Source organism: Phlebotomus papatasi, chromosome 1, assembly GCF_024763615.1.
Source record: "Phlebotomus papatasi isolate M1 chromosome 1, Ppap_2.1, whole genome shotgun sequence".
NCBI classification, from domain to species: Eukaryota; Metazoa; Arthropoda; class Insecta; order Diptera; family Psychodidae; genus Phlebotomus; species Phlebotomus papatasi.
Genome location: NC_077222.1, coordinates 88533764 through 88554263, shown reverse-complemented (window position 1 = coordinate 88554263; position 20500 = coordinate 88533764). Strand labels below are relative to the sequence as shown.

At 33.6% G+C, this 20500-nt stretch overlaps 2 protein-coding genes across 9 annotated transcripts in view; both read right to left on the bottom strand.

Annotated features, from left to right (window-relative positions):
• Positions 1 to 302: 302 nt before the first annotated feature.
• Positions 303 to 4370, bottom strand: LOC129808745 (uncharacterized protein K02A2.6-like). Its single transcript, XM_055858611.1, has 2 exons — positions 2164 to 4370; positions 303 to 681 (listed from the first exon to the last, which is right to left on the bottom strand). Exons 1-2 carry the CDS (start codon positions 4368 to 4370, stop codon positions 303 to 305), a joined length of 2586 nt encoding a protein of 861 aa, XP_055714586.1.
• Positions 4371 to 7807: 3437 nt separating this feature from the next.
• LOC129797977 (ELAV-like protein 3) overlaps positions 7808 to 20500 on the bottom strand; it is a 37698-nt gene continuing 25005 nt past the window's right edge. For 4 of the 8 annotated variants that reach the window (XM_055840883.1, XM_055840886.1, XM_055840885.1 and 1 more), the window contains 5 exons: positions 20317 to 20470; positions 19937 to 20201; positions 17789 to 17833; positions 16851 to 17139; positions 7808 to 13424 (listed from right to left, as the gene is read on the bottom strand). In XM_055840883.1, coding sequence (XP_055696858.1) covers positions 13389 to 13424; positions 16851 to 17139; positions 17789 to 17833; positions 19937 to 20201; positions 20317 to 20470 — 789 coding nt within the window. In that variant the 3' untranslated portion in view covers positions 7808 to 13388. The remainder of the gene's footprint in view (positions 13425 to 16850; positions 17140 to 17788; positions 17834 to 19936; positions 20202 to 20316; positions 20471 to 20500) is intronic. The other 4 variants (XM_055840888.1, XM_055840890.1, XM_055840889.1 and 1 more) reach the window with 1 other exon arrangement.

Sequence of the window (20500 nt, the reverse complement as noted above, 5' to 3'; positions counted from 1 at the left end):
GTGCAAATATTTTACATCTAAAACTCAAAATTGCTTTATTCGTAAAGTTGCTCCTGAAATATGAATAAGACTTCTGATCCAAGACCATCCTGTTCAAAGACCTTCAACAAAATTCTCTGAATTACGTTTTTTTTTTTTTTACTAATTTCATTGTTTTTTTTCATCAAATTATAATATAGTAATATAATTCCTTCCTTTCAGTAAAAAGTAAATTCCTTTGAGTTCTTATTTAATTTTTACCTTCACTTATATATTAACTTAAACATAATACCTTCATTTTTTTTCTATTTGTATCACAAAGTTTACTCATCATCATTTAATTCTAATTCCCAAATTGAATCATCTGGATCAATAAACTTCTTCATATTTTCTGCAGCATACACAGATTCAAATGGCTTTTGAGTGATTTGTGTTGCTGGTGTATCACCTACTACATATCTGTCTGAGCCCAAAATCTTCTTAACAACATACGGCCCTCTATACCTAACCATCATTTTCCTAGACCCTCCTGTGGCTGGTGGATCATACCTCACTAAAACTAAATCGTTTACATCATATTTTGTGGGCCTCAATTTCTTTGCGTTAACTTTTACATTTTGTTTCTCTCTAAGTTTGTTCATCCTCTCCATAGCTTTGCTCCTCACTTCTGACACATCATTTTCTGCCTCCAACGCTTCCTCTCTTCTCAAAAAATTTAACAAAGTATTACCCTGCGGAATTTTAGGTCTGTATGCAAAGAGGAGTTCTTGGGGAGATTTCTCAGTCATTCTGTTCCTACAGCTATTTAATGCCCACTGAACTGCTCCTAAATTCTGTTCCCAATCCGAACCATCTGCTACCTGAGACATCGTTTTCAAACTTTCTTTAACTATCCTGAATTTTCTTTCTATTTTCCCGTTTCCTCTTGGCACTTTTGCCGCTACCAAAGCTAATTTAATATTATGATCTTCACAAAAAGTTTTGAATTGATGAGAAGTGAACACTGATCCTCTATCACATACTACATTACTTGGCATCCCAAATATCTGCGCTACTTCTTCTATCACATTCAAAGTATCTCTCACATTTGGTGTTTTCATTGGCTTAAGAATCGTAAATCCTGTGAACGCATCTACAATACCGAAAATATGCTGATTCTTCTTTCTCTTTGACTTCGGAAAGGGACCTGTATGATCCAAATGCCATGTATAGAACGGAATCTCTTTTACATCAACGCAACTCAACTTGTATCTATTCTCATCTTCCGATCTCTTATGAATACCGCACTTGATACAACTTTTAATATACTTCTCAACAAACTGCCTCATTTTGGGAAACCAATAATCTTTCTTAATGATCTCAATTGTTCTTTCTAATGCTGGATGACCTAACATATCATGTGCAAATTGGACTACATGAAATCTTATACCCTTAGGCACAACAAATCTCCAACCATCTTCTGTCCACTTATAAATTTTGCCTTTCTGAATCGAATACTCTTTTTTAATTTCGTTCTTCCTCTTGTTATCAACATCTTTTCTTTCCAACACATTTTTAATATCAATCAAATCTTTGTCTTTGACTTGCATTGCTGCAATCCAATCTACGTCCTGCTCTTTAATTGCCAGTACATTGTGACTTTTTACATCTTTATCTATAGGCCTACTAAGGCAATCAGCATGTTCCATCTGAGAATGCCTCCTATACTTTAAATCAAAATTAAATTCCTGAATATCCATCCACCAACGAGCGACCCTCATATTTAACTTAGTCATGTCTTTAGTTTTCTTCAACGACTCACAATCTGTATATACTGTAAAATGCCTGTTTAGCAAATAATAATAGAATCTTTTCAAACTCTCAACTAATGCCATTGTTTCGTGTTCATAAGATGAGTATTTTCTTTCAGCTTCTGTTAAAGACCTGCTGAAAAATGCTACAGGTTTCAGCTGCTTTCCGTCTTCCGCTTGTAATAAAATACCTCCTAATCCCCATTTACTGCCATCACAGTGCAGCTCGTGTCTGGCTTTTGGATTGAAACAGGCTAACACCGGTTTGCTTATCAAGCAAGTTTTTAAATTTTGAAAAGCCTCTTCTTGTTCCTTCTTCCAGAAGAATCCTCCATTTTTAAGTCTTGTAACTTCTCTCAGTGGTGCGGCTATTTGAGCGTAATTCTTCACGTACCTTCTAAAGAATCCTGTCATCCCCAGAAATCTTTTCACCTGCTTTTGTGTTGTTGGGGTTGGGAAAGTCTTGATTGCTTCAGTATTTCTGTCTGCCGGAGCAACTCCTTGACTGGAAATCTTGTGACCCAAATATGTAGTTGAACTCATCAAGTACTCACACTTTTCTGTGTTTAAGGTCAAATTCGCTTTCCTCAGCTCTGTCAGCACTTTCTCTAACATTTCTATGCCTGATGTCTCGTCTTCCGTGGCAATGATAATGTCATCCATAAAAAAGGAAATATTATCCTTGCCCAAAGGCTCCAAGACTTGAGATATCGTCCTCATAAAAATTGCTGGTGAATTTGTGCTACCAAATGGTACTCTCAAGAATTCATACTTCCCATCAGGAGTAATGAATGCCAAAAATTGCCTGGAACTTTCATCTACTTCTATTTGGTAGTATCCTGATAATAAATCCAACTTCGTAAATATGTTCTTGCCAGCAAAACTGTTAAGTTCTTCTTCTAGATTGGGTGTTGGGAAATTTTCTCTTTGCGTGATTTGATTCACTTTCCGAAAATCGACACACATTCGGAGACCACCTGTCTTCTTTGGAATGAGTATAACTGGGCTGGCGTATGGCGAATTTGACTTCTGGATTATCTTGTTGTCAAGCAATTCCTGTATTATCTTCCTCAACTCAGCTTTGTGTCCTTCAGCTACTCGATAAGGTCTGTATGTCACTATTTTATTTTCTTTCAATACAATCTGCATTTTCTCTAGTCCAGTCTTGCCCAACTCCTGTAAATTGCTTGCAAAAACGTCTCGATACTCATTCAGTAATTGTATTAGGTCCTGTTTGATATCTTTTGAAACATTCTGTCCAATTATCAAATTTTCTTCCTCGATAGGTTTGCGATATCCTGAATTTTTCACTTCTACTCTGAGTACTTTATATTCTGGAGCATCCTGCTTAATAATTTCAAGGCCTTTCCACTTCTTAATGACAATCACCTGAGGATCATTAAAGAAATCCAAACCCACGATCGTCCCTGTTGGATGCAATTCTTCCTCCACGACATGTATGTTAACCTCCTTTTCAAAACCTTCAATCTTCACATTTTTCTTCATTGATCCCAATGTCTTACAATCTTGTCCAGTGAAACCGTGCAGCTTAATGGATGTGGAATCTAACTCTCCCTTTAACTTTTCAGCTTCATCTTTGCACATAATTGTTACTTCGCTCCCGAGATCTACAAAAGCCTCAAACTTCTCTCCGTCTATCTCAGCATGTTTATACAACTCTTTATTTTTTTGATGGGTGGCGAGTTGTGCTGCCACCCTTTGCCGAAAATCCTTGCACTGGTATGCCAAATGTGACTCAGATTTACAACGCCAACATCTTTTTATTGTTTTCTTCTTATGATAATCTTTGTCACTTGATCCTTTGGACTTTTCATCCTCTTTCTTCATTTCTTCTTTTTCAGCATTATGCCTTTCATCTGTATAATCGTTTGACCTTCTCTTCCAGTAGCCCCATCTATTCCATTTTCCTCTGTAGCTTCCTCGATGACCACCTCTGTGATAATTTGAGCGCTTGTAGTGCGATTCATGTCGTCTCTTTGGGCTTTCACTTGGCTTTTCTTCTTGTTTAGGCTCCTTATCCTTTTCAGCTTCTTTCTTCTCTTCAAGCTTTTCAAAATCACACACAATCACAATATTTTTCAGAAGCTCTTTCAAGGTATTTGACGCTTTTGATCGTACTGCTGCTTTCTCCGACTCATTCGGCAAACCTCCAATCACATATTCCATAATAGTCTTATCATCAAATCTTGCTCTCTTTGCAATCGCCACTGTCTTGTGAAAATACATTTCGATGTCTTCATCTGCCTTCTTCTTGCGATTTTTGAGGATGTCGTGTACTTCTTTTGCCGACACAGTGTCAGGAAAATTTCCAACAATTTCCGTTTTAAAATCTTCCCAAGTTGCCAAATTTTCTTGTGCAGTCTCATACCAAAAGGTCGCTGCACCCCGGAGACGCATCGCAGCGTAAATCATAGTCATTCTCGAATCCCATCCATAGGCGACTTTCATTGACTCAATTTTCTTCACCCAATCCTTTGCTGTAATGTAGTTTTCACCTTTTTCTCCAAACACCGGGATAATAGCAACCAAATCCTTTGCATTTATGGCAGGAAGCCGCGGATAATCTTCATCCACATCCATTCTGGGAAGTCTTTCTAACTCACCACATCTGTGACTGTGTCGCTCTGCTCGCTTTCTCTGTCTTCTCCTTTATTCTCGAATGTTCTATTCGAAGAAAAGACATTTACTTTAAGCCACAAATACCTTGTTTTTCCCAATAAAACATACAATTTTCCGAATGTTTTCGCTATCTCACAACTTCACCTGCACTTTTACTCACTTCCTTGATAAATAATTCACAAAATAAACAAGATTTTAATTGAAATATTTCTTCTACGCACTTTTTCACAGGACTTCTTCTTCTTCTTTTTTTTGACAATTGAACAACGTGAAGTTTCTTCGATTTCTCTTGACTATGAAGTTAGTTGTGTTAAACTGACAGCATTTCACCGCATCATATTTTACCGAAAAATTCACTGAAAGCATTTCGTCGTGTAATATTTCAACAAAATTTCAATTAAAATCATTATGATGATAAATCAGAAAATTATTATTATTCAATAATTTACCCTAGAACAAAAATAAAATTATATTTAACTCTCGAAAATTCCAGAACATTCTATTTTTTTTAGCCATCTTGTTTTTTTTTTTTTCATTCACCTCTCATTCACACTTCTTTCATGGTGCACCATTTTTCACTCACACATTCATAGCATTCTCAATCCTAATTTTCACAATTTTTTTTATGCCTGTCTTAAAATTTATTTACTAAAATCAGTCTCATCAGCGTCTTTATATGTTTGAAAAGAAAATTACTTCCCTGAAACTCTTCTGCAGAGAAATTCCTCGGACTTCCAAGACGACGCTTACCCCCAAACATGTCCGAACATGTTTCTCATTAGCACCAAGTATAAAATTCTTCACTTCTTTTAAATTTTTTGAATTCACGACCACTTCTGAGATGTAGTACCCGAGGATACTACTTGCCAGAACAACCGGAGAGCCTTCCTTGTCCTCGCCAGCTCCAGGTCCAGCATCTCGCTGAACCAACTGGCTCTAGCCCTCTCAGCCGTCTGACCTCGTCGCGAGTGGCGGCCCGACTGACTGTCTCTCTCACACACTCTCCGAGGTCTTAGGCTCTCTCACAGTTACTGCCGATACGCGCGACCTCTCACGCCCGTACACAGCAGCAGCCTCCGGTTGAACGGCTATTCGTTAAATTAAACACTACAATCTATGGTTCTATTGAAAATACAAAGTTCTTAAAACTCAAAATGCCACATCTCCACATCTTCGGTCATCTATTTGACCGAATTTGATGATTTAATGACGCAAATGGAAAGTCTCAAAAACTATTACAACTATCAACCCTTTAACGACGAAACACTTTTTACGGACTAAAAATCAACAATAAAAATTAAACTGGGAAACATAATCAATGATAAGTCTTACATCTAACCTTGGAAAATCCAACAGAGTCTGATTCGGTGTATTTTGTGCTTCTATGAACGATAGGGACAAAAATAGCCCAAAAATTTAAGTAATTTTTCTGACAATACCAATGAATAATATTTTTCGCTTCAATGAAAAATATTACGTATGAGTATTGTAGTTTTTATTACCAAAAGGGTTTTGCTAAAAAAAAATTAGGAATATAAAAAGTAAATAAAATCAATTATGTATTTGAGAATTTAAAAATTCGCCGTTTTTGCACTTAAATATTTACTACATAGCAAATAGCTAGACTTGCAAAAACTATTCTAGATTCCTTCAACCTTCTACTTTACAATTATGTACAGACATAAGAAAAAAATAACTTTAGTTAGTCAGGAAAAATTATTTTCTTTATGGGACACCGGTGTTCCAATCGTCCTTAAAGGGATAGACTGAAGGTAGAGGTTTGAATGTATTCGATAGTCAGTTTAAAGCGCTTGTATTGGTGCGGCACCAGATCACGTGACACTTCCCTGTCTTTTCTTTCTTTTCAATTTTGCCGCACCGTTGAACTTAAATTTCAAAACCTTTCCTTCTTCAAAATCAAATACTTCAGGAAAATATTTGATATTCATCTGAAATATGATTGAACAGGAAAGATATGGCAGAGCGTCCCAGCTTTGCAGAATGCTCGAACTCACGAGATAGAGCTTACCGTTAAGTAGTTTTTTTGCATAGTCTTTTGGTATCACTCATCTACTAAAGATCAAATTGATTCATAAATCACAATAGCATTTGAAAATCAAAAAATCGATACTTAACCGGTTCATTACCGATGGAGACCGATGCAGCCGGGTTCGAAATTGCAATACTTCTCCAAAAAATCCAAATTTAACCAAATCGGTTGAAAAATGAGCCTACCAAAGTGGTTGACCTTTAACCTTCAATAATTCAAAATGGCGAATTTTCCGGTCATAGGTATGTTTGTGCGAAATATTCGCCTGGACTAGCTCTAAAGCATGTCCAAAAATCACTGAAAAAGCTTGGGCCAATTTTAAGAAAAATAAAAAAAAAACATGGTTTTTGGAGGGGATAGTGGGGGGTAGGGGAGTGGGAAAAAACGTCGAGAGATTTTGTTTTTTTATTGGGGGTCATCCAAGACTGGAAGTCGATATCTCTCACTGTTTGAGCTGCAGAACAGTGAAAAGTTAAAAAAAGTCGATTATATAACTGCTCTCTCTTTGAGTTCGAGCAGTAAAAAGGATGGGAGAAATTACCATAGCAATATTTTTCGAATACACTGCTGGTAATAATCATAGGCTCCACTTTTTCATATTGGAAAAACTTTGAAAAATTTTTTTTTAGAAAAAAAATAAAAAATAATAATTTGAAGGTATTTTCAAACCGATATGAAAAATTGCCATTTGAATTTCATATCGTTAGAACTGTGAGTACTGTGATAGAACCTTTATCAAAATGGCGATTTTCGGGTGGCAATAATTATAGCTCCACTCAATAAATTTGGCTCCAGGGTATTTATTTTCAATCAGTGAAGGTCAGTATCTTTTAGAAATTTAATTATTAACTTTGTTAACCTAATTAGAATCATTTTTATAAAGTTTTTCATGAATTTACTGAAATTTTGTAAGGAAAATGTTTAATGAACAAAATAAGGGATTAATTAAGGTTTTGAGAAGAATGGAAATTGACAATCAAAAACTATTTATAAAAATGACAAGATCCTATCACCTTTCATCCGAATTTGTCAATAAAGCCGACATATATGCATTTTAAACCACTCCCAGGGCTAAAAATCTTCTTTTGTTAGAGGCAAAAGTGTGCAATTTTCCGTATTACAGTCGAAATAAACAAGTTTTCTATCGAAATTTGATGTTAAACAATGCTGACTGCTTAGTCTCATCATGTCCTCTTGATTCTGCCCCAAAACAGAATTCCAAGTGACCAAGTGACTGTACAAGTGACAGTCGAGCCGAGGGTCACACCGTTCAAGAGCCGAACGCTCTTACCAATTGCACCACGGACCCCCTCCCCCCCTCCTTATGCAAAAATAGAAACAGCGTAAATTGGATTTTTTTTACTCTTTATTGCACATTCTTTGAGAAGTACATAAGTTTTATTAAAAGTTTTTTTTTGTTCATTATAAATTTATCATATAGAAAATAAAAGATTATAGTGAAATAGTACTTGAAAAATTACTTGACGAAAAATCTCAAAAATGCTCCATTTTCATTTTAAAATTTACCTCCCATCATTTTCTTTCTCTATTCTTCTAATAAAGACGACAAACAAAGAATAAATATGCGTGAAATAAATTACGTGATATTATTAAATAAAATAAATATAGAATAATCTCATTCGAAAAGAAACAAAGAAAACATATTTTGAACTATGAAGATTACCTCTTGACATTTTTTTTTCTTTTTAAATCTTCTACTCAAAGATACAATTATTGTTTTGGGATTTTTTTTTCTTTTCTCTTTCATAAATATAATTAAATATTAGTGACTATTTTGTTGGTTTTTTGTTCATTTGACTAGAAAAGAGTGAGTTTTTTTCTTTATATAAATAATATTAAGTAAAAAGCATGCAAAGCATAAGTTATAAAATTTCTCTCACATTTTTTAAGGGTTAATTAATAAACATTACAAACATATTCCATTGAAGAAAAAACACAAGTTACAACATAAAAAACTGAAAATACATCACACTAATTTTAATAATTTAAGATTTCTTCTCAAAAACTCCTTTTTGCCTTTAGTTTAATTCTTGTGGATTTTTTTTACTTCTCGTTTATCATTAAAAGCACACAGCATATTGATAAATTTAATTAGAGATCGTTTTACAAATCAATATCATTTTTTTACTCATCTTTAATTGGTTTTTTTTCTTTAGACATAAAAGAACAATTTTACTATATTTTTATGTTTATAAGTTTTTTTTCATCATTATTTTTTCATCATTTACTCCTGCTTCCTTTTTTTGGATAAAATATTAAATAATACGATTTGACTATACTTGATTCTTCATTCTTAAGACATAAATCTTTCTTCCTAAATATTGAATTATAATAAATATAAAGTTTGAGAGTGAAGAATTACAGAATAGAGATCTATTTTCTTGAAATTTGTTTAAATATCAATTTTAGAGTATTAGTTTTTTTTATTTTGTATAATTCGTGTCTTTTTTTCGTAATGAGTTTTTTTTTTCAATGGGCGGGACTTTCCAATTTGGATTCTTAAATGCGATTGGGAATCTTATTCGAATTCGAGATAGAAATATGCGGATAAGATTTTAAAAATTAAAGGTTAGAGATAAGATTAAAAATTAAGATTTTCTTTGCTTTTGAAAGGTAGTTAATTAAGATTTTAGAAACCAATAGAGAATCACTTAATTAATCTTGAAATTCTTAATTTTAAATTAAGAGATAAGTTTTATACTTTGAAAAATTTTCAGGACTAAAAGTCTTTATCTTGAACTTTAATGGAATATTGAGGTATCTTTCATAATTTTAGTCACAATTCGGAACTTCAATTCCTAAATTTTTTCAGTAAACAGCATAATGAAAACCTTAAACTTTTAAATTAAAATGTTAAGTTTTAATTTATCTTAATTTAAGTGTAGCAGTAATTCAAATTACGTAACAATTACATTTTGCTTACGATAAGCTTCTGTTAAATATGTTATAAATCCTTCAGATATTTCAGAGAATTTATAAGAATATCGATTGTATCTGAGGTTAAGTTTAATTAATAACCTAGATCTTAATTCTCAGACAAATTTTAAAAACAGAATATCATTATGTTTTTCAAATTTTATTTATTTGAGTCAAAGTTTTTTATGTTTAACCTAAGAATTAACATTCAAATTAAATTTGAAACTCAATTCTTGCAAAATTTGTTCTTTTTTTTAACCCTACTTAGGGGAAATGCTTCTAATTTTGTCCAGTTTCTTATTTTGGACACTTTGAGGATAACATTGGACACTAAAAATAAATTGATTAAAATGATGGATTTTTATTCCAATATTTGATGAATAATGAATTCTATCTAAATATTTGTTCTTTTTGGAAGATTTTAACACTAAATACGTTAAAATTTGAATATGATTTGAGTTGAAATTGCTTTGTTGAAAATTCAGTGTGAGCAATTGCTTACGAGAAATATGACAGAACTTCGTGGCTTACTTCAGTCTTATTTAGTTTTGGTGAAGTACTAACAAAGTTTGTTCGCTGTTTTTGAGTGATATTATTGAATATTCATTGAATATTGTGTTGATTCACGTTACTGATGATTTGTACATTTGACCTGAAGTGAGATTTGCCTTGTGAATTATATTTTTCATGTGAAAAATGGGAAATTTTTTAAGACATTCACCAGTGAGGTGATGATTCTTATTTTGGACAGGTGTTTTTCTCACGAAATTTCGTGAAGTTTTAGCTTTTGTGATGACTAGGTTGGACAAATGCCTGGAGAAACAAAGGAGCATCATCTCTACGAAAGAGATGTAGCAAGAAATGCCTTGAAAGGCTCCCGGAAAGGCCAGGGAATGAGCGAATCCGCACGTAGTTGGAGTATCGAAGTCAACTCACTTTAATGAATGATATGGACAGTTTCTGGGCTTCTTGTGACATTCCACGTTTCCCTTACATGACCAGGAAGAGGACTTGGTAAGATTGGTTCATAAAATGAAGAACAATGGGCATCCTGTTGAGGCGGATTATCTGTCCAAATTTACAGACAAGTTGTAAAAATTAATAACCAAGTTGTCCAAAATAAGAGTCAAATTCACCTCTACATATCAATTCATTTTTAAACGTATTAAAACTAATTTTAGTAAAAATGAGATGATAAATAGCTTGCCAAGTTTCTAAACAATCCTTCTGAAAAGAGAGTAACAAGAAAAGTCAATTAGTATTGAAAATATGGCACTTCAAACTTAGGATATCGATGCTTATATGCAGACTGTCCAAAATTATAAGCACTTCCCCTATATTTTAGGCAAGATTGAAGTTAATTTTAAGAGATTTTGCAATAAAGTAAAGAGTTTTAAAACTCTTAATTCATTTATTTTCATAAGATTTACTTATTAAACTTCAAAATACTTTAAAATCATAAGTGAAATATCATTGAATAAAAAATATATGAAATGACTTATTGGAAAAACTATTCCATGTTAGAAATCTTAAGATATTTGATTCAGTTGTTAAACTGGATTGTCTTAGATTTCAAAACTTCAATTCTTTTTTTTAATTCTCTTTAAATTTTAATTTAAATTGAAACTAATTTTAAGAGGTTCTAAGAGATTGTGTTTTCAATTTCAAAATATTATAAATCGATCACTTACTTTTTGACAGATTTATAATATTTTTAATGATTGAATTGCAAAATCAATTTTCTAATACAAAATAATTTTTGTTCTAGATTATGATATCTACATACCTTAGATCTTCGAATCATCTTATGTTAAGATGATTATAAGATCCCAATTATCTTAGGGCCTTGACAGACTTGAGGATTAGGCGAGAGACGGCTTAGCGTAATTATATTCGAAATAATGGTTAAACCACACTATTATCATTTTCCACTAAGCCGTCTCTCGGCTTAAGTCCTAAGTGTGTCAAGGAGCTTGGGTTTCAAGTTCATTCTATTTTTAAACTTTGGCTTGAATTTTGAAATCAAAATTACAATCAAGAATAAGAAAATTTCAAAATGATGTTCTGTAATTAAAAAATCAAGATCAAAATATCAGATTTGTGAAAGGTCTCGGAATCTTTATCCAAGACACAAACCGTGTGGATTTTAAGATATTCAAGTATGGACTCAACATTTTAAGATTTCAATTTGATTTTTTGAAATTTCTTGAAATTTTCTGGCTACGAACAATTTAAAGTTGTTTGCGGAAACGCAGAGTCCATTACAACGAATGCTTTTATCGAAATTTTTGTATGCCAAGTTTTGTTGGACCTCAGAGGTCTTTAAAGTTTCCTGAGGAAAATCCATTTTAAAATTAAGAGTTTTTAAACAAAGTTCAGAATTCTATTAATCTCTTAATCCTGTTATTTTTTCTAAAAGTTTACTGCAAGATTTCTTTAAAATTGAGTCGCCCTGAGCAAGAGTGGGCTATTTACTAGACAAATACATATAAAATAGACCACTTTTGCTCTGACCGTCGCGATTAAAAGTTAAACTGAAAAAATGTCTCTATTTTTAAATTAAGATTTCCAAATTCCCATTTGAGAGTTCGTATTGAAAAATCCCGCCCAAGATTAATCTCTTGCACTTTTTGTCCATTTCACAATCCTTCCTAAAAAATGTTTCAATGATAATTTATTTTTCTCACAGTTGGATTGTTTTTCCAGGAAGGATTTTGTAAAAGATAAATTGGATTTCTCTTTTCATATAAGAAGAGGGATGTTTTTTTCTCTTTTTTTCCAAATGAAAAAAATTAAAAACTTTCTGTCATTTTTTTTTCTCTTTAAAACTATCTCTTGGGTTTTTTTTACTTTCTTAAAAAGGATTCTTTCAAATAAATTGTGCGCGAATATTTTCTGAATAAAACTTTTGTTTTCACTATAATATTTTGAAACTTTTTTTTCACGAGGGAAAAATACATTCACTCTGAAAAAAATTATCATTTGAATAAAAAATAGTGTTAAAGATCTTCTTTTTTATTATTTAAAATGACATTTTCCTAAGTGTCTTCGTCGTTTTTGTGAAAGTTTTTGTTTTCTTCTTACCTTCTTGGCGCGCTCCCTCGTCGTTAAAAAAGAAACTTCCTCTTCAACATCGCATTTTACAATAAACAACTTGGGTTTTTGTTCAATTTACAGAACTTTCAACACTTACATCTAAAATTGCTTACACCCTCTTGTTTTCTTTTTTTTTTTTTTTAAATCTTTCATTTCTATATTGTGTGGTTTCTTTTGTCTTTGTTTCGTGTCTTATCTACTATCAGCTCGCACGTGGAAAGAAATGACCGCTAAAGAATGACTAAGATTGTGATTAAAAATTTTTCTCACTGATTGTGAAGAAAAATCATTAAAAAATCAGAAATTTATTTAGACTAAAAAAAAACTCAGAAAAGGAAAAAATCAGCGATCTTCTCTTCCTTCAGACAGGAAATAAGAAAAAAAGAATTAAATGGAATGTCTTTGTCTCAATTTCCTTTTTTTTCCATCACCTTCAAATATTTTCTTTCAATATAAAAAATGACCAAGGGTGCAATAAAATTGATTAGGTTATATATGTATATAATAATTTATGTCTCATTTAAATATATAAATATTAATATTTGTCTTTTTTTTCTTCATCAAAAATGTATCAAAATATTGCAATATTGGGATTATAGCGTCATTTTTTTTTCTTCACAAATCTCTTCGTTTCATTCGTTTCTCTACCATTTCTATTTAACTTTATTTTATCTTCTTTAAACTTTTTTTTTGTTGTAGTCTAACTCTTAAAAAGAGTTGAATCTTTGGAAAGTGTGTGTCTTTTTTGTTGCTGTGTAAGTCATATTTTTTTATGAATTAAAATGATTCTAATTTAATATAGGTTGTAAATCCATTCATCATCTTAAAGAATATCTCAATTCTCCATCGTTTTTCTTTTTTACTTTTTACTTTCATTAACTGTCAAGAACCACAGTTTAGGCGGTCTTGGTTTTGTTTGTCTTGAAACTGACCTGAAAGGGAAAAAAAATTAGTTGTTAGTTATCACGACACACTACATTAAGAAATGTAAATTCTCCTGATTTCAACTTCAATTTAATTCGAAAGAAAATAGAACAGATCGTCTTCTGTATAAAAGTTTGTCCTAAATACGCGTATATACAGAAGATCTAGTAGAAGAGCAAAGAACTACAAGTACCGGGTCCTTCCGGTGTACAAAGGCCGGGAAATAAAGTCAACAGCACGAACTTCAAGATAGAAGAAAACTGATAAAGCAAGAATGGTATTAACGAAGCAGAGGTGTGCAGGAACCGTTGAAACCGAATAAACGTCAAAATAAGTTTGTTCTTCTACCGTTTTGACCATTGACGTACATGTTCCATTTGACGTTCATTCGGTTTCAACGGTTCTTGCACGCCTCTGAACGAAGGCATAAACATGCTTATATTTGCGGAGTCCAAAACCGTAACGCAAGCATGAATTGAAAACCAAAATTTATCGATTCTGCTCCTCAACATTTTCACTGAAAAATCACTCCGCCAAATAGGTGAAAAGGGGTGGTAAAGCGCCCTATTAAACTGTATTAATCCGATTCATAAATCGGCGACCTCCGTCCCGAGGTCGGAGGGCACCAGAATAACGAAAAGAGGCTCTGTAGTGACATCAGAGGTAGAATGATAACTTTTCGATACTGTCGAATCGACAGCATCGATAAATCTATATCTGTTAGTTTAAGTGAATGTTGACTTTTTACGGATTGTTGGGCCTTTCATTGAAACATTCTTAAAAGAATGAAGCTGTTGATAAACATCTATATTGGATACAGGAAGTGCAACTATCGTTTAAAGTTTTCAGAATCGACAGTCGATAGTATCGAAAATGAGTTATCATGTCATCCCAGGTTTGACACGACGACAATGGCACTTCAGAATGGCTACATGGAATATCTTTCCCCAGAAAAGCTATGCAAGCCATTGTGAGGAGGCGTCAACCTCGAGGCAGACCTAGGACAAGGTAGCTGAATTAAATTCAGAATCTTGCCTTGGAACGCCTTGGGATCGAACCCGAACATCTTCCTGAAGTGACGGAGGATTGAAAATTCGATTGTGAGTTGAATTTTGAAGGTAAAGAATCGCGTCGAGTAAACTCTTCTCGGCCACAAAAATGGATAAAATTGACTCGACGCGATTCTTTACCCCCAAAATTCAACTCACTATCGAATTTTTACGCATTCCGAGATGCAAGCATCCCGAGTTGCACGCATTTCGAGGTCACCTGTAAAGAATCTCAGCTACCATAAGCTTATCTGGGCTTATCACTGGTCGTTTTCTATTTTAAATAGTCTGAGTGGGGAGCCAACAAAAGAAAGAAAAGTTCATCGAAATCGGTTAATAAACATAAGTGATAGAGTCCGGTCCATTTGGATATAGTAAGGGTCGGGGTACAGTGGGTTGCGGTAGAGACGGATGGAACCCATTATTAGAAAAATCTTGCTCTTAGATACAATATATGCTAAAATTTCATCGAAATCTCTTCATAAACACAGAAAATGCAGTCCGGGCAAGACATTTTTGGTTATAGCTCGGGTCAGGAATCGAGGGAGGAGTGCGACCCACCGTTGAAAAGGTCTCGACCTCAGCTACAACATACTCGAGTCCATATAGCCAAAACCCACCCCAGGTCTTTGCGGAGAAAAACATATTTTTGACATATGTGACGTTTCGTTAAGTGTGGAAAATCTTGAAATCTCGATTCTAAGCTAAATTTAAAGAAAAAGCATCGTCTAGTTTTCGAAATATTTGAGACCGATTAATCGAAAATCAATTTTTCGATAAATCGAACCTTCGATATAATCAGATGAAATTGGGGTGTCACAATGGTTGTAGTACTCCACGAAGGCTTTCCATAACACCGAATTTTTTCCAAATCCGATAATTAGAAGCGGATATATGACCATTTGAAAATTGAATTTTTTGATCCGCTCTAGCTCGGGTCAGGGGGGGGGGGGGTCGAAGAGGGTTAGGTTTGATATCGATCGAAAGCTCTTAGGTCCAGCTATAACATAGTAAAATTTGAGATCGATCCATGCTATAGGGGCTGAGTTATTGAAAGAACAAAATTTTGGGGTATTCCAAAATGGCGGAAAGGGGAGTGGGTCTGACATCACCAACTATTAGCCACCTGTAGACATTTAACCTTTGCCGAAAACCGTTTGTCGATATCTCTTTCCGTTCTCTCTCCAGAAGTGGTTATACGACGGACGGGACGGGACGTCCACGAAAATCGATTTTTGGCGCATATGATATTTGTGATCTATGATTTCGGATTTCACCTAGGACCACAAAAGCTAAGATTGTAAAGAATCTCAGCTAAAATTAGTAATGAGTTTATTTCATAAACGGTTCATTACCGGTTCTAAACCAATTTGAACCAGTTTAGTTTTATCAGAAATTCCAAGACCTTTCCAACACGCCTAAACATGATACTATTCGGATGAGAAATACGCTCTATAGAGTCTTTTTAACCTTTGGCCTTGAATATCTGTTATTAGGAATGACTCAACGGTATTTTCATTTTCGCGTTTATTATAAGTCCTCGCAGATGTTGGCCTATGCTGGCGACATCAATATCATGGGCCGTTCCACACTCACGGTGAAGGAGACATCCGTCGAAATAACCGCAGCAGCTGAGAGTATGGGACTCAAGGGTAACGAAAATAAAACTAAATACATAGTCACTGGCGACACAGTATCTAGATTCCGTCAGAATATCACTTTGGACAGAATTTTAAAGTTGTCAATGACTTCAAATATCTCGGATCTGTACTGACGACGGGTAATGAAGTCGGATCGGAATAGAGGTTTACTAGAGACTCGGGGAGTAGAAGTTACTATGCATTCTTATTCTTATTGATAAATCGATCAAGGAACGTCCCGCGGTCAACTAAAATCAAAATATTATATACAGAACCATACTGAAGCCAGTCATAACGTATGGCATGGAAACATTACCGTTGACTTGCACAAGAATTGCAAGAATTAAAGAAGAGCTCACGAACAGCACTCCCTGACTGTACGTTAAATTTCTAATTTGGTTGCAAAATGAACCAGTGGTGCTACTCCAAGGAAAAAAAGATTAACATGTTTTTTAGCACTGTTCTCAGGTGGTTCTGTACTATCGACTTTTCATTGTGTTGATTCCTGTCTTGACTGTTTTCTGCGGCTCTCGTCGTGTTCCACAATTACCAAACAGTCGTCACGTTACAGGAACCAACACAAAGAAAATTCGATTATGTAGAAGCACTTGAGAACAGTAATGTGCTAAAAAGGCTTAAAAACATGTTCGTTTCTCATTGGATTAGCATAATTAATCCAGAATTATTGTTAAAGTTGCCTCCCTATAACATCAAATGAGCGTTATAGATTCGAAAATGAACTAACCTGCAAGACGCGATTACCGAGGGTGTATCCATTGAGGGATTGGATAGCCACAACAGCTTCATCGTAGTTGGTCATTGTGACAAATCCGAATCCCTTGCACTTGTTCGTCTGCAGGTCGCGAATCACTTTGACACTCTGGACGGCTCCGAATGGCCCAAAGAGCTGCCACAGCACATTCTCCTCCGTTTCTGGAGCCAGGTTGTACACAAAGATGCACCACCCGGAACCAGTCATGGCGTTCCCGGGAAGAATGGTGTTGGCCAGCAAATCTCCGGCCAAAGGGGAGTATCTGAAAATGTCCAGGACTAAATGATAAATCTTTCCAAAGCTCTGCGAATCCTTTTTTATTTCTTTAAATCTCTTTTGAGAGGATTTCTTTGTGCTTTTCTGGGGAACAATATTGCATCATTTCTACCAAGTTTTTTCGCTCAAATATTTTTCTGTCAGAGTGATTGGGATTTATTTTGGATGAAAGAAAATCAGTTTTTTTTGTTGTGCAGAAAAATAAACTCATAGAATGTTTATTATATACATAAAAGTGAAAGAGACAAGAAAATTATAGTCAAAAAAAATCGAAATCACTCTCTCAGAAAGGATACAGAAAAAAATGTATAAGGACCAAAAACAAATAAGATATCCACTCTTCTCCAAAAAAAATAACTACGAGAAATCAGACAAATTGCTCAAAAAAGGCCAAATTGACTTCTTTTACACAAGATTCACCAAGGATAAAATAAAATTCTATGTACACACACGAGAATAAAAAGGAAAATTTAGTAAATTGAATGAAAGGGAGCAAAATTGAGACATAAAAGAAAGTGACACATAAAAATTTGGCATGAAGGGAAAATTATTTCAAGAGAGAACAAGAATAAAAAAAACTCAAAAGAAGGTTTAAAAAGGGAAGCTCAAAGAGAAAAAAATTAAAAAATACAAACCTCTGCAAACCCTTGTTTATAGCAAGCAATGGACTTTTCCCAATGCTAAAATGAAAAATGGAGAAAAAACAAATATTTGTATATATAAAATGATAATTAGAAGCATAGAAAAACTGTTCCGGAATCACTGATAAAAAAACAAAATATTTAAAATATATATTTTTTTCTTTGACAAAACACATTGAACTTTTTCTTTTTGAATTTGAAAATAAAAAAAAGACTCACAAACTGCGTGAATTTAGAAAGAAACAAACACGTTTGAAGTGATTTATCTTTCGCTGAATAATAAAAAAAAACCAAACACACTCTTCAATGAAATAAAGAAAATTATGACACAGAAGAGAAAACATATTATTTCACGCTGAAAAAAAAACTTTTGCGAAAAGACATCAAACTATAAGATGTGTGAGGAAAGACAGAAAAGAAGGAAAATAAGAGAAAAGAAGGATAATTGCCTCCTTTTCTTGGATATTTTTTTTGAGATGAGAAAGTGAAAACACATTAACCTTAAACTTGAACCGATATAACCTCAAATTTCTCAAAACAAAAGGTTATGTTGGTAAGTTGCTTTCTGTTTGTAGAAAGTTCCCTAAAAGTGAATTTAACATCTTCGATTCACACTGAGTAAGTAGATCGTCACTTCTTGTTCTTGTGAAAATTTAGAGCAGGAGTGAGCCAGAACCGTTTGAAACCGACTAAACGCCAAAAGAAATTTGCCCAGGTAGTTCTTTTGACCATTGACGTACAATTTATATTTGACGTTTATTCGTTTTGAAACGGTTCTTGCACTCCCTGATTTGAGTTTTTTTCTCCGGATTTAATTCTATTCAATATAGTTCAGATATTGGTTGTCAATGTGAGGTTATGTTTAATATATACTTGAGAAAGCTCTTTAAATTTTAAATGTAACAAATATTTTGATAAATTGATCGATCTGAGATCTAGACTTATTTTCAAATATAAAATTCAGGTTATTGATGCTTTTAAGAACCCTTTTTTCCAAGTTTCCTTTAAATTCTAACCTCATATATTCAAAAATCAAAATCCAAATTCAAAAATAAGGAATTAAAAAACATTAACACACTTTTGACCAGTATTTTTTACCAGTATTTTCTATTTTTCTAAGTAGTTCGATAAATTGTAAATGAAATTAAAATAAATAAATTGTAGATAAATTGTAGATGAAATGAAAAATTGCGATTAGAAAATAAATTTACGAGTTTGTGCTACTTAAATATTATTTATATTTTTTTGGGTTAAGTTTATCATAACCTCACATTTTTATATAATCAAGAAGGTGCATAAGACTTCACAAAATAATTTTATTTATTAGAAATAAAGTGAAATTGAATTATGTTGGCGTTGTAGTATTTTTGCTACAAATATCATCAAGAGGGTTAATAAAAATTTAGCACATGTTCTAAAAAATGTATTTCTGTCAGAAATGTATCTGGAATTTTTCTGAATGACTTATTTTCTGTAGTTTCTTTAAAATTGTGCAGTTTAACTCAGATATTTTGACACAGATTTGAGTAATTCTATTTTCTGAAAAGGAATAGCAAAGAAAATTGAATATTTTTGCGGTTATGTCGTCTTGTGTTCTAAACTTTGATTTTCTTTACCTTCCGAGTTTATTTTCCATTTTTAAGTGCTATAAAAATAATTTTAGCTTAAATATCATTCATTTTATTCTGAAATAAAATTAGATTTTCGAAAAGTTTATTTAATTATTTTTAATTAATGTAACTCAATAAGCAAACTTGCTTTAAAGAGCTTTTCCACTGCAAATACAATTTTTTTTTGAGATGTCACAGTTTAATGATAATGTATTTTCACTGTAAGTCGACAGACAGCACTCTGTATAATGCACGAAATGTTCGCACTTAACACAAAAATGCTCCTGCCTGACAAGCGATTGTTAAGTGCCCATGGCACAAGCATTCGTTGCAAATGCACCAAAAGTGCTAGAAAACGTTTTTTTTTGTGACTGAAGGAGGCCAAAAAGGAATGAAAGGAAGATACAAAGGAAGTCCTGAGGAATTGAAAAATCAAAGGTGTATGTGAATTGTGTACTATGGGGTGTATATCTTGTCTTCTCAGTTCTCTTGGTCTGAAAAGCTCTTTGTTCTTTTTTTTTTTGCTTTTTACCTAAATCTCCCAGCTGGAAGAGTTCCAGCAAAACGTCTCGTGGCCTGAGGAGTCAAGTATGCTGCCAATGGTGGGAGTGCTTTTGCATTGTTGCTGGGGTTGTTGGCAAATTTGACTGTGATGGCTTCGGTGCATCCTTTGGGGATTTTTCCATTCAACTCCTGAATGGCACGTTCAGCCTCATTTCGTTGGTCAAAACGGATGAAACCCACTCCCTTGGACAAACCAGCTGTCCCAGGTAAATCTCCAGCCACAAATTGTTGAACTACATACAGCAAATACAGCAAATCAATTCATAAATTCTCCACTAAAGTCCACCCCATTTTTTCCCAACTGAAGGGATTTCCTTTTCCCTTCATATATATTAATTTTTATTTTACCTGTGAGATTGTCACACAAAATACGTGAAGTTATAATACGTCCAAAGGGAGAAAAGAGTGCCTCCAATTCGGGCTGTGTCATGCTTTTTGGTAATCCAGAAACATACAAATTTGCCCCCTTTATCGATTCGGAACTTGGGCGTGCAAAGGACACCTGAAAACAAGAGCACGCAAACAACTCACA

Coding starts and splice junctions, on each gene's coding strand:
- LOC129808745 (XM_055858611.1), bottom strand. CDS start 4,370: ATGGATGTGGATGAAGATTATCCGCGGCTTCCTGCCATAAATGCAAAG. Junction 682..2,163: donor ATGACAGGATTCTTTAGAAG/GTACGTGAAGAA, acceptor TTTTTTGAGAAG/AGAGGAAGCGTTGGAGGCAG.